The sequence below is a fragment of the Dunckerocampus dactyliophorus genome, chromosome 6, assembly GCF_027744805.1.
Source record: "Dunckerocampus dactyliophorus isolate RoL2022-P2 chromosome 6, RoL_Ddac_1.1, whole genome shotgun sequence".
Classification (NCBI taxonomy): domain Eukaryota; kingdom Metazoa; phylum Chordata; class Actinopteri; order Syngnathiformes; family Syngnathidae; genus Dunckerocampus; species Dunckerocampus dactyliophorus.
Genome location: NC_072824.1, coordinates 2,105,011 through 2,117,202, shown reverse-complemented (window position 1 = coordinate 2,117,202; position 12,192 = coordinate 2,105,011). Strand labels below are relative to the sequence as shown.

The following is a 12,192-nucleotide window of genomic DNA, read 5'->3' as shown; positions in this document are numbered from 1 at the left end:
CTTTAACCATTAGCAAGCTAGCGAGCTACCTAGTTAGCCTCCAGTTTTTTTTACTGTATTCTATGCTTTTTCTTTGGTTGTTGTCATGTAAACCGGAATCTGAAAGCAAAATGGTAGCTTTGTAATGAAAAACACGTATCTCCCCTCCAAAATTAGGCTTTTTCTTTGATTGTTGTCATGTAAAGCGAAATCTGAGAGCAAATTGGCAGCAGTGTAATGAAAAACACGTATCTCCCCTCTAAAATGACTCTTTTATTTGGTTGTTGTCACTTAAATTGAAAGTGGACGTAAAAATATTGTAGCTCTCTAATGAAAAACGTGTATGTCTCCCCAAAAATGACTCTTTTTATTTGGTTGTTGTCATCTAACCCGAAAGTCGAAAGCAAAATGGTATCTGTCTCACGAAAAACACCTATCTCCCTTCCGAAATGATGCCTTTTCTTTGGTTGTTGTCATGTAAACTGAAATCTGGAATCAAAAATGTTATCTGTCTCCCGAAAAACACGTATCTCCCCTGCAAAATGATGCGTTTTCTTTGGTTGGTGTCGTGTAAACTGAAATCTGAGCACAAAATGGCAGCAGTGTTAGGAAAAACTTGTATCTCCTAAGTTTTGTTCTCAGCATGCAAAATATATATTTTTGGGGGGGGGGGCTGTTAACACAAAATATCCATGGTGGCACATGCCTTTCAGTGGCTAGTGGAGATACGTGTTTTTATGGTAGCAATAACGGAAGGTTAGCATGTTGAAAGCTGTCTGATACTGTATGTATTGGCCGACCCCATGCAATCAATTCAGTTGAACTGATATCCCCAAATCAAGGTTTGGTTTGCAGCGAAGACGCGTTTTTGGGCTCTTTAGCAGCCGTGTGAGGAGTCTTATCCCTCCGATCACACACAGGCTAGATATCAGGGGATTAGGTTGGGTGGGGCTGATGCTAACCTGCTGCAACTGTTACTTGTGCAGATGGCATTGTCCACCACACACACACACACACACACACACACACACACACACACACACACTTGTGCAAACACGAGCTGTACAAAAAGTGGGTCACTGCTGTCTTTATGTGGTCTATTTGATGTAATGAGTGTGTCGTAGACAAGGCTGGCATCTTCAGTCATCAGTGGTGAGATGCTTGGCACTCTTTGCAGTTGAGTAGCGTAGCAGCATGACAGTGAAAATGGGCTCTAGAAGTCCTAAAAACATGAGGTGTGCTGGACAGAGCAGGATTGTACCCGCCTATATTTACACCTTGCAAAGCGTAAGACTCTTAGAAAACCAGAAAAATGTTGTTTTATTGAAATACACGAAGGTACGTGTCAATCAGCGTCTTTGGCAGCCATTTTATTTTTTGTCTCAGTCTTTTGGAGGAAAATGCTTCCTGTTTTTGTCGCATTTTTGTCAGTTCTATGCAGTATGTGATGGTTTTAGTCCAGATTTAGTCAATGAAAACTCAGAAGCAAAAACTAAAAACAACTGAGTCTAGTTTGACATACAATTTATGTCAACAAGTTGTGGAAACTGCATGAGCAAACTACAAAGAGGGGATTACAATTACTGTCTGTGTATACAAAGTACACCTGCAAAAGTCCCAGTAGTCCCTCGTTTTTTTACATTTTCTTTTAAATTTTAATAATTATTTAAACATTTTTAACATGATTAGAGCCCTCTAGACATGAAATAACACCCCTATAGTCACCTTTACACTCCTATTACCCAATATAGTAGACATAATAAGAGACAATAAGACATATACGATATGGAAAACCTGTTTACCACCTCCTAAATACGCTTTTTAACATCATTAGAGTCCTCTAGATGTGAAATAACACCCCTATAGTCACTTATTATTCATTGCTCAGGCCACAGGATCACTGCAGGGACATAAGAGACAGCCGGCGCTACCATAGCAAGCGAGCTAACTACTTCGCCTCTCCAATTTACTTATTCTAAACTTAAGAAAGTGTTTCAAGCAGAGTCGGGAAGGAGGACAAAGGAGAGAAAAGCTTACCATTTCCACATGGAATGAGAGGAGAACCTTTTTATTTGGCATGCATGCCGGCTGGGCTCGGCAGTCTCCATGCAGCGTGAAAGGTAACCTAATGTAATCTAACGCCATGTCTGCTAACATTACTGGTGCCTAGTGCCCACAATACTGCCTATTACTTGTTTTGGACTAATAACAGGCCATAGTCAACCATGAAACCACCATCATTTATTTGAAAAAGTGTGCTATAGTTGGGTATTACGGTACTGCCTTTCATTCTGCTGCTTGTGTCTGCATCCCTCACCTCCCCCTCACTCCTTTGGTTTTGCTTCCCCTCCTACTGGGTCACTCAACTAAGCTGTCTAAGCTTAGCTGCCCTCTGCGGCTAATGCTAACTAAGAAGCTGCGAACACCCCCCCCCCAAACAAAGCAGGTGGTCCCGAAGCGACTCACTTGCACTCTTGTGCCACACAGGTGGACTTGAATGATCCTGCCACGGCCTTTGACGACCCTGTAGTCCATAAAAAGGTCTACTGTTAACACGCACTGCAGCTCGCTCCCCCCCCTTCCAAACCTTCCTGCTAGCTTGACGTTGACGTTCTTGCCTGGTTTCGGATCAACATTTGCAATAAAAGTGTTACTAGATTAGATTCCGCTCCAGAACCCTTCACTTCTCTCTTCAGTTGCCATTGTTCCCTGGCTACATAAACTTACTTAAATTACTGATTTATTTCAATAATTTATGTATTTAAATTCATATTTTTTCCACTGAAACATTTATTTAATGATGACATTAATTGAATTTCTTGAAATACACAAATTTTCCCAATTGACCAGATAAATGAGGTGAATTTGCATGAAGTATCAGTCTTGGATCGGTATTGCTGCTACTTTTGCTTTGCCGATGGTGCGCTCAACGGCACGTCACTACGTAGGTAAGCTTCAAGCTGGCAGACCCAGATAAGCACGCTGACAGCTGGACCGCCACGGCTCAAAACCGCAACTTGTCTCCCTCTGAAATGGAAACGTGCTTGCCGATAGCAGCAAATATAAAACTTGCACAGCTACAGTGATAAACATATCTAGCTAGCACGGTTTAGCAACAGAAAAGTCGTTTGCCACTTGGCACAGGCAAACCCCCCCCCAAAAGAAAAAAAGTTGCTGCATCACGCAGCAGAGAATGGGCAGGGAGAGTCGGCAGGAACAGAAAATTCACAGGTCGCAAGAGGACAAAAAAGGATTGTGACGCATATTCATGCGTGCCAATCAGAAATGTATCAATGAATAAATGAATAAATCACGCTGTTTTGTGGTTGAATACGGACTATTATTAGTCAAACTATATGCACATTTAACGACATTTTAGATGCATAAAAATGACTAAAAGAAGTAGAATACAAACGTAAGGCATTCAGGAGACGCATTCAAAGACGTTGTGAAATGTAGTATTGTAGACTGGTCACCAGGTGTCAGTGCTGTTACTGTAATGTTGGGTGAGACACACAAGCACCAGACTTGATGGGTGGAACAACAGGCTTTTATTGCAGCGGGCAGAGTCATCCCTAACACACGCTACCCACGCCCAGCTAAATCTCAACTCTCAACCCCTGACATCACTTCCTTTACAGCACCACACACTAGCACAAGTCTTATTTATGTCTTATATGTCTTATTTTCTCTTATTATGTCTACTATATTGGGTAATGGGAGTGTAAAGGTGACTATGGGGTGTAATTTCATGTCTAAAAGGCTCTAATAATGTTAAATGTGGATTTAGAAGGTGGTAAACATGTTTCCTATGCTCTAACTACCAAAATATTTATAAAGAAGGAATCCTACTTAGTGGAAATTCACTAATCACAGTCGGGTCTGGAAGCAATTAACCACCATAGATGAAGGATTACTGTATTACAATAAATATTAATAAGCTTTCTCCCCTGCAGCGTCATCTGGTGAATCTGGTGGGGCACTGCCCCACTGGTCCCTAACGTGGAATGCACTTTTCTTTCTTGCAGATCTGATTGTTCAAGTCATTCAGCAAAACATGGGAGGAATTAAACTAGAAGAATGGAAAAAGGTTTGCGCTGAATTCATGTGTCATTTTATTATGATCACATCAAGTTTTTTGAGTAACATTGCAATGTGTGTATTTACGTGTGCGTCTGTCTACACAGCCAGAAAACGTGGTCCTCCTGCTGCAGGTAAGCCCGCCATTCCGCCTCGCTTCACTAAACACAAATATGATTTGTGGAGCAGGATGATTGACAGATGTCACCCGCCTCCCGCTCAGTGGGTGTACTACGAGGCCGGGTTCCTGGTGTGCGCGACCATCGGCATCGTCTTTGTGGTCCTCGTCCCTGTGTTGGGCATGTGCTTCTGCGTGTGTCGGTGCTGCGAGAACTGCGGCGGCGAGATGCACCAGAGGCAGAGGAAGAACGCCGACTGCCAGCGAGGTTTCTTCACTGCCTCGCTCGTTGCCACCACCATCTTCATCATGTGAGGACTGTCTTTGGACTGCCTTGAGGGGGGGGGTTGCCGAGGCCATTTGTTGCTAGGCGGATTTCATGGGGCTCAACCATAACTGCCCTGCTACTGTTGCTAGGCAGATTTCACGGGGCTCAATCCTAAGTACCTTGCCATTTGTTGCTAGGCAGAATTCATGGGACTCAACCATAACTGCCCTGCCACTTGTTGCTAGGCAGATTTCATGAGGCTAAATCATAATTGCCCTGCCACTTGTCGCTAGGCAGAGTTCATAAGGCTTGATTATAAATGCCCAAACCACTTTGTTGCTAGGCAGATTTCATAGAATGCAATTATAGTTACCCTACCACTTGTTGCTAGGCAGATTTCATAGAACCCAATTATAGTTACCCTAACACTTGTTGCTAGGCAGATTTCATAGACCCAATTATAGTTACCCTACCACTTGTTGCTAGGCAGAATTCATGGGGCTCAATCATAACTGCCCTGCCACTTGTTGCTAGACAAGTTGAAAGTTTGAAAGTGAATGTTGAAGCATCCTAGCGTTGCTTTGCTGCCCTCTGCTGGCGATGGAGGATCCAGACAACTCCTGACTGGTCTAAATCAAACCCCCGTGTGTCTTTTGTGTGTCAGTATGGGGGTGCTCATCGCCTACATGGCCAACCACAACATCAGCTCCCACATCAAGAGCACCCGGCGCTTCATAAACACCAACATGAGGGACCTGCGGACGTTTGCCAACAACACGCCTGCGGTATGCTGTCACTCCATCACTGGAACGTATCCGCCCCGAAAAATAAAATAGACAAAAAAGGGAAAACTGCTGACTCATTTCCTCACCTTTCTGCAGCAAATTGAATACCTGACAGCGCAGTACACCACGGCCAAGAACAAAGTCCTGTCTGAGCTGGACAGTAAGTTTGTTTGCATCCGCGTCTTCTTGCACGTGTTCCCGTCATCGTTGTGCTTTTTGGTGTTCACCCTGACAGACGTTGGACCGTTGCTGGGCGGGAGGATTCACAGCCAACTGGAGAAGGAGGTGGTTCCCTCCCTGGACACCGCCCTGCGAATGGCAGGAGGTAACACACACGCGCACACACACACACTTATATACACATCAGTGCAATTCGGTCCAATATTATACAATTTGACACAATTTACCACGATTGGATACCATATGATACGACACGATTTGATACGATACACCATTTAACCCTCTTCAAAGCAATACCATACAATCCAATACTCTAGAATGCAGTCTACTTGTAATACAAAAAGAGACCTCCATGACGTCACATTGGCTGCTCGTACCCGAATACAGTGCACCTGGCTGGGCCACAGCAGGTGGCTCCTCCCCCTCTAGACTCTGGTTCTCCTGATAGTAGTGATGTGGTAGTCATGTCATGGTATTTCATTAGGACAGATCAACAGGTGCACTTGGTCAAATCCTAATTTGTTCCAGTCCTTCTTACCTCCAGTTCTGCACAAACTACACTTAAATGTAAATTTTAAAAAGTAGAGTGCACTTGAGAAGTGGTATCTGTTTGAAAAAAATTAAAATCAAATTTTTAAAACCAAAAATCGAAACATTTTGGGGTCAGTCCAACCCGATAGGATTCAGGCATACATGTACATTACACGTGACATCCATAACACTCATTTTCCTCTTTTGTTTGTTCACCTCGCACGTTCTTTTCTTCACAAGCTAAAGTTGAGAATGCAGTCAAAGGTAAATGAGAGGTGTTGTGCATTCTGTGTTTCTTCTGTGATGGTTTGTGCAATGACTGTGATTGTGGTGGTCCTTTTGTGGCTGTGCATTTGATATTGTGCTTCCTGTTTAGTTCTCTGCTTTTAAAATGGCAGTATTTCTTCTCAAATGTGTGCTCGTGCATTCAGCCATGCGGGAGACCAAGGAGGCCCTGGAGAGCGTCAGCTCCTCCCTGCAGGTCCTTCAAGAAGGCACGGAGAAGCTCAAGGACAGCCTGGTCGGAGAGCGAGCGTCGCTGTCCAACACTTTGTCCGACCCGGCCTGCACCAACGGCGCCGTGTCTCCCAGCTGCAATGCCATCCGCTCCACGCTCTTCCAGCTGGGGATCAACGCCGACTTCTCCAAGGTTCCAAAATTCGTAGAAATACTGTATTTTCCAGACTATAAGCTGCTTCGGAGTTCCAGTAAGTAATAGGTAATGTTTATGATCTTTTTCCAGCTCCCAGATGTCAACCACGCCTTGGCGAATGTCGATACTGTCCTGAAGACAGACCTCAGCAACGTTGTGCAAAAGGTCAGCTGACCAACCTGAGCCCAAACTATTTTTTTCGAAAGTTCAAAGACAATTTGTAAAATGACATTTATGTTTCATGGCGCCAGCCATGACGAGCTCGTCTTATTCGCGGAAGTGACGACATCGGAGCGCTACCACTCAGGTAAACGAGTGTAAGCGGTGTACGAGACAGAGGATGTTTACAGTCATTATATGAGCAATGGGTCAATAGTTTGAGGAGGGAAGAAGGGAGAAACATTTGGAGATGAAATAGAGATTGGTCAGAATGGTAAGTGTAAACTACCCTTGAGTTGCTTATCCTTCTATTATTCTTTTGAATCGGCTTCTTGATGAGCGTAAAGGGGTCTTTATAGCCGGATTTAGTTTAGAGTTCAAGCAGCAGCCGCACAAGTAAACACACATATGGCTGTGAAAAGGTGTTTATATAAGATGTATAATGTTTGCCTTGTCGCTATCATGGAATAGTGTTTAGAAGACATTTGCAAACAAGACATGACTTGTGATCCCTGCAAAGAACAGAACTCGAGGTGGGCATCCATATGTCTCTCGTTCACAGCACTTGCTTCTTCCATTGTTGTCTTAAACCTTCTTTTGGAAAGAAAACAAACTTACAGTATCACTCAGATACTATGAACATCCAGCAGCAACACAACATTTTGGCCTGACTACTATTTGGATTAAACATATGCTGAACCAAGAACACCATCTACCTCCACAAGCATTTGTTTACTCTGCTCCCTGATGACATCACTTCCAGAAATGAGGCTGAACAGCAAGAGCTAGCTCGTCATGGCTGGCGCCATCAACTAGAAATTCATTTTTGCCAATTTACCGTTTGCAATGTAGAAGATAATTACAAACAATAAATAACATATTTAAGCAAAGTTGATGATTCATGTCAGGGACCCTTTAAAAGACATTTTAACATTGTTCGCTGTGCAAGTATAATTCCCTCGTACATGCACGTTGACTTTCACGCCACCCACACAAGCTCCTAGCTGGCTAGCTTCCACTACACAGTCCATCCACCATTCATTCATCCTGATGAGGTGATGTGACATGGTGGGGGATATCGCAATATCAGTGTCGGTTGATGTCGGTATTGGTATTGAAGTGCTGGACGATATTGGTATCGGTAATGGAGTAGTGGACAATATCACTATGTCGGTATTGTCTGATATCTGTATCGGTAATCGGTAAAGTGCTAGACGAAAATGCCGTATCGGTAGTGGTTGGTTTCGGTATCAGTAATGAAGTACTGCATATTGATACTGGTAGTGCTGGACAATATTGCTATGTCGGCATTAATAATGATGTGCTGGATGAAAATGCTGTTTTGGTATTGGTTAATATCTGTATCGTTAATGAAGTACTGTATGATATTGGTATTGGTAATGGTAATGGAGTGCTGAACAATATTGCTATGTCGGTATTGTCTTATATCTGTATTGGTAATGAAGTGCAGGATGATATTGCTATATCGTATTGGTTGATATTGGTATCGCTAATGAAGTGCTGGACGATATTGCTATATTGTATTGGTTGATATTGGTATCGCTAATGACGTGCTGGATGATATCAAAATCGGTAATGTAGTGCTGGCCAATATTGCTATGTCGGCATTGTCTGATATCGGCATTGATGTGGTGGGCCATATTGCAATATTGGTGTCGGTTGATATCAGTATTGGTAATGAAATGCTGGACGATATTGGAATCGGTAATGGATTGCTGGACAATATCGCTATGTCGGTATTGTCTGATACCTGTATTGGTAAGGAAAATACAGGTATACAGGTAAGGAAAATGCTGCATCGGTATTGGTTGGTATCGGTATCAGTAATGAAGTACTGCATGTTGATATTGGTAGAGCTGGACAATATTGCTATGTCGGCATAGTCGGATATTGGTATCGCTAATGTCGTGCTGTATGATATCAGAATTGGTCATCGAGTGCTGGACAATATTGCTATGTCGATGTTGTCTGATATCTGTATTGGTAATGAAGTGCTGGACGATATTTCTAAATCTTATCGGTTGATACGGGTACTGATGATTGAGTGTTGGACAATATCTCTATTTCGGTATTTTCTGGTATCGGTATGGGTAATGAATGGGTGTATGGGACGTGGGTGAAACTAAATAAGGTACGCAAGACCATCAAATGATCCCACCTGCCAGTATGTGTTTTTGTAAACGTTTAAGACTATTTCGAGTCTTCATTGAAGCTGAGGTGTGTTTTCTTAAACACAAAAGGCCATGAGGAGTTTTTAGCTTTAGCATTTCGGTAAAACCATCAAAGAGGATTTCACGTTCTTTCCTTCCTTCCGCCATCAGGGCTACTCATCCTTCAATGACACGCCAAAGCTGGTCAAAGAGCAGACCAGAAACATTGTGTCAGGTACGCAGACATTGCGTGTGTGCGTGCACGTGTGTGCTATTATTGCTATTATTTCACATTCTTCTTCTCTCATCTTCATTTCCCTTGGAATGGAACTGCAGCACTACCTCGTAAGTCTCCCTGCAGTCACACTCCCACACTTCCTCCTCACCTCGCCACGTGATGTGTGTGTGTGTGTGTGTCTTTAGGAGTGAAAGCTATGCTGGATAAGATCGGATCGGAGATCAACAGCTTCGCCAAGATGTTTCCGGTGGAAGCGTCTCTGGTCAACTTCACCACTTTCCTCCACGACGGACAGAAGAAGATTGAGTCTTATTACGCACAGATTGACCAGATGGATTTCTACAGGTTGGCATTTGCATGGACACAAGTATTGGGACACACCCATAACGCCACGTGCGCTGCAGGTGGATCGGCTGCGTGGCGGTGCTCTGCATGGTGGTCCTCATCCTGGCCTTCAACGTCCTGGGTCTGCTCTGCGGCGCGTGCGGCTATGACAAGCAGGCCACGCCCACCACCCGCGGCTGCCTGTCTAACACGGGAGGAAACCTGCTGATGGCGTATGTCACCTGACTCAACAACATCTGCACTCGTGCTCAACATCATGTTACAAATATCCCGTATTGTCCAGCATTTCATAGCTTCTAAACTAAACTAATGAACACATTAAACGCTCTTTGTGCAGACTATGACAAACGCTGCAACAGCCAATGCGAGTTCTAGAAAAAGTAGTAAAAGACTGCTGATAAGGTTGCCTGGCAACCTATCAAGCTTGCTGCCGCTTGCCCACGTAGAACACACACCTTCGATTGACACGAGCTTGAGCCAGTTAGATGCCAACACATACAGTAGTCTCACACAGCGATTCACTGAGGACAGCGTAACGCCCCTGCGTGGGAAGGACTCAAGAATAGTATAAAAAGGTAAGCACGTCCTAGTTCGGGACCTTCTGGCTTCCTCCTTTGAAGGGCTGGGGTCCGGCGCTGTACTTTGTGACATCTTCCAGACAAAAATTGCAAACAAAAATAATGGGTTTGAAGTTTCAAAGAAGATTTGCAGACAATATTATTTTTGCCAAAATTCTAAAAAAAAAATAAAAAAAATGCTGCTTTTGTCCCTCTTGGAACTATACATTTTGTTTGCTTTTCCAGAGTGCATAGTCACGTGACACGGGTCTTGCAAAAACCCAGAAATGTATGGCGGGTGTTGAAATATTGAAATTATTGGCACAGAATGATTTATGTTTTTTTTAGAAACTGAATTTTTATTCAACTAAAATTTTCACATCATTTGATTCAGTTCACAAAATTGAAAGGCAAAAAATTCAGTTACATAAATTCAGAGTCTAAAAAGATATTTTGTATTCAAGAAAGAAATGAACCTTTTATTACATTTGTACTTTTTCGTTGGTCAGCCTGGAATGCTGGACTGACTGTGGAGAGAAGAGTAAGTTTAAACATTGTTTTTTCTTTTTTCTTCAAATCCATTTTTTGGTTGATTAGATAAAAATACACAAATTTCTCTCCATAGGCGCGATATCATATCTGCAGAAGGAACGATGCCGATATTACCGGACATCTCTGACGATTATTGACGCAGTGTCCTCTCTGTGTGTCTTTCAGCGGGGTGGGCTTCTCCTTCATCTTTGCCTGGGTGCTGATGGCCATCGTGACCACGCTCTTTGTTGTCGGGGGCAACCTGGAGAAGCTGATGTGCGAGCCGCTGGCCAATCGGCAGTTCTTCAAGGTACCCGGATGTAAACCTTTCTGGGACATGACGCAAGGGGACTCATCTATAAAAAAAGTTATCGCTGGAAATTTCCTTGAACGGCACTATTTTTTTCATGTCCTGCTTGAGCCTCGGCCCACACCGAGGAAACGCAGCGGTGGATGTGGAGCCACAAGCGGAAAAAATATCGATGAGAAACGGAGAAAGAAAAGGGTGTTTTGTTTAGTAAGTTTATCTCCAAAGCCCTGACAGATGGCTCTCGCAACAAGACCAAGGTTATTTGCATCTACTGTCGCTGTGATTTGAGTTGTCACCGACTACATGGACTTGCCAGAGAGAAGTGAGAAGGTACAGGAGTACTGCTGCTATTTGTTATTGTCATTTATACAGCTCATTTATACAGGTACCTTGGCTAACAAATGTTTTTTAGCCGTGAGCCGTCAGCTGATTTTTTGCTTTGAACTGCAAGTTCAAATTTGGGTTAGGAGCTGCTAGTCACCGGCAGGCACAGCCGAGGACAGCTATTTGGGGGGCTTCTGCCAATGTGACCGTGTGGCTGAAGGCAAGAATGGATGCATTAACAGCTCGCTAGCTCATCACCGGGAAAGATTTTCAACGCATCAGCAAAACATACGTACATTATAGTCATCTAATGTATCGTATTTATGATGTATCGTGTAAAACTAAGACAGGAACAACATCAAATTAAAAGCACTAGATGAATACACCATTGTTTTTCAGAGAGGTGCACCACACAAATATGCACATTAGCGCTCAATAAGGTCATCAAATATTACCTTTATGCATTCCCACATAGTATCAGCACTTGGGAGCAAATTAGAGTTGAAAGAAAAAGGCTAAAAATACAGTATAGTAGTCTATCTGTGCAAGATAGATGGTGCGTTCAAGGACCATCCAACAAAGTCACTGCTCGCGTTAAACATGCAAAAACTGTGGCATTTCTAACTGTATATTATTTTTGGAATAAGATAATGGCCCATATTTTCAAAATTGATATCCCTTTACATAAAATTCACGTGATGTAGTTATTTACAAATGATCCTCTTTATTTTTAACGTTGTTAATTTTTTTTGTCATTGCACTTGAACGGTTCATGCAGCCCGGCGGTTGGGGACCCCCGCCTTACAGCGTGCTTGGGGATATGATGTTCTCTTTTACACATTTGAAAGTACTGTAAGAAGGACACAGGTGGCTTCTTATAATGTAAGATGTATGTCTCGATCAACAAACGCAACCACTGAATCATATCATAGTCATCATAGTCTGTACACTGGATCGAATCGTT

At 43.1% G+C, this 12,192-nt stretch overlaps 1 protein-coding gene across 5 annotated transcripts in view; it reads left to right on the top strand.

The window, feature by feature from the left end:
- Positions 1-12,192, top strand: part of prom1b (prominin 1 b) — a 44,172-nt gene that overhangs the window by 8,324 nt on the left and 23,656 nt on the right. For 3 of the 5 annotated variants that reach the window (XM_054778073.1, XM_054778075.1, XM_054778074.1), the window contains exons 2-15: positions 4,008-4,069; positions 4,167-4,193; positions 4,283-4,488; positions 5,110-5,230; positions 5,327-5,390; positions 5,466-5,555; positions 6,182-6,205; positions 6,373-6,590; positions 6,684-6,758; positions 9,095-9,158; positions 9,260-9,268; positions 9,347-9,506; positions 9,566-9,718; positions 10,781-10,904. In XM_054778073.1, the coding sequence (XP_054634048.1) occupies positions 4,008-4,069; positions 4,167-4,193; positions 4,283-4,488; positions 5,110-5,230; positions 5,327-5,390; positions 5,466-5,555; positions 6,182-6,205; positions 6,373-6,590; positions 6,684-6,758; positions 9,095-9,158; positions 9,260-9,268; positions 9,347-9,506; positions 9,566-9,718; positions 10,781-10,904 (1,397 nt within the window). The remainder of the gene's footprint in view (positions 1-4,007; positions 4,070-4,166; positions 4,194-4,282; positions 4,489-5,109; positions 5,231-5,326; positions 5,391-5,465; positions 5,556-6,181; positions 6,206-6,372; positions 6,591-6,683; positions 6,759-9,094; positions 9,159-9,259; positions 9,269-9,346; positions 9,507-9,565; positions 9,719-10,780; positions 10,905-12,192) is intronic. The other 2 variants (XM_054778077.1, XM_054778076.1) reach the window with 2 other exon arrangements.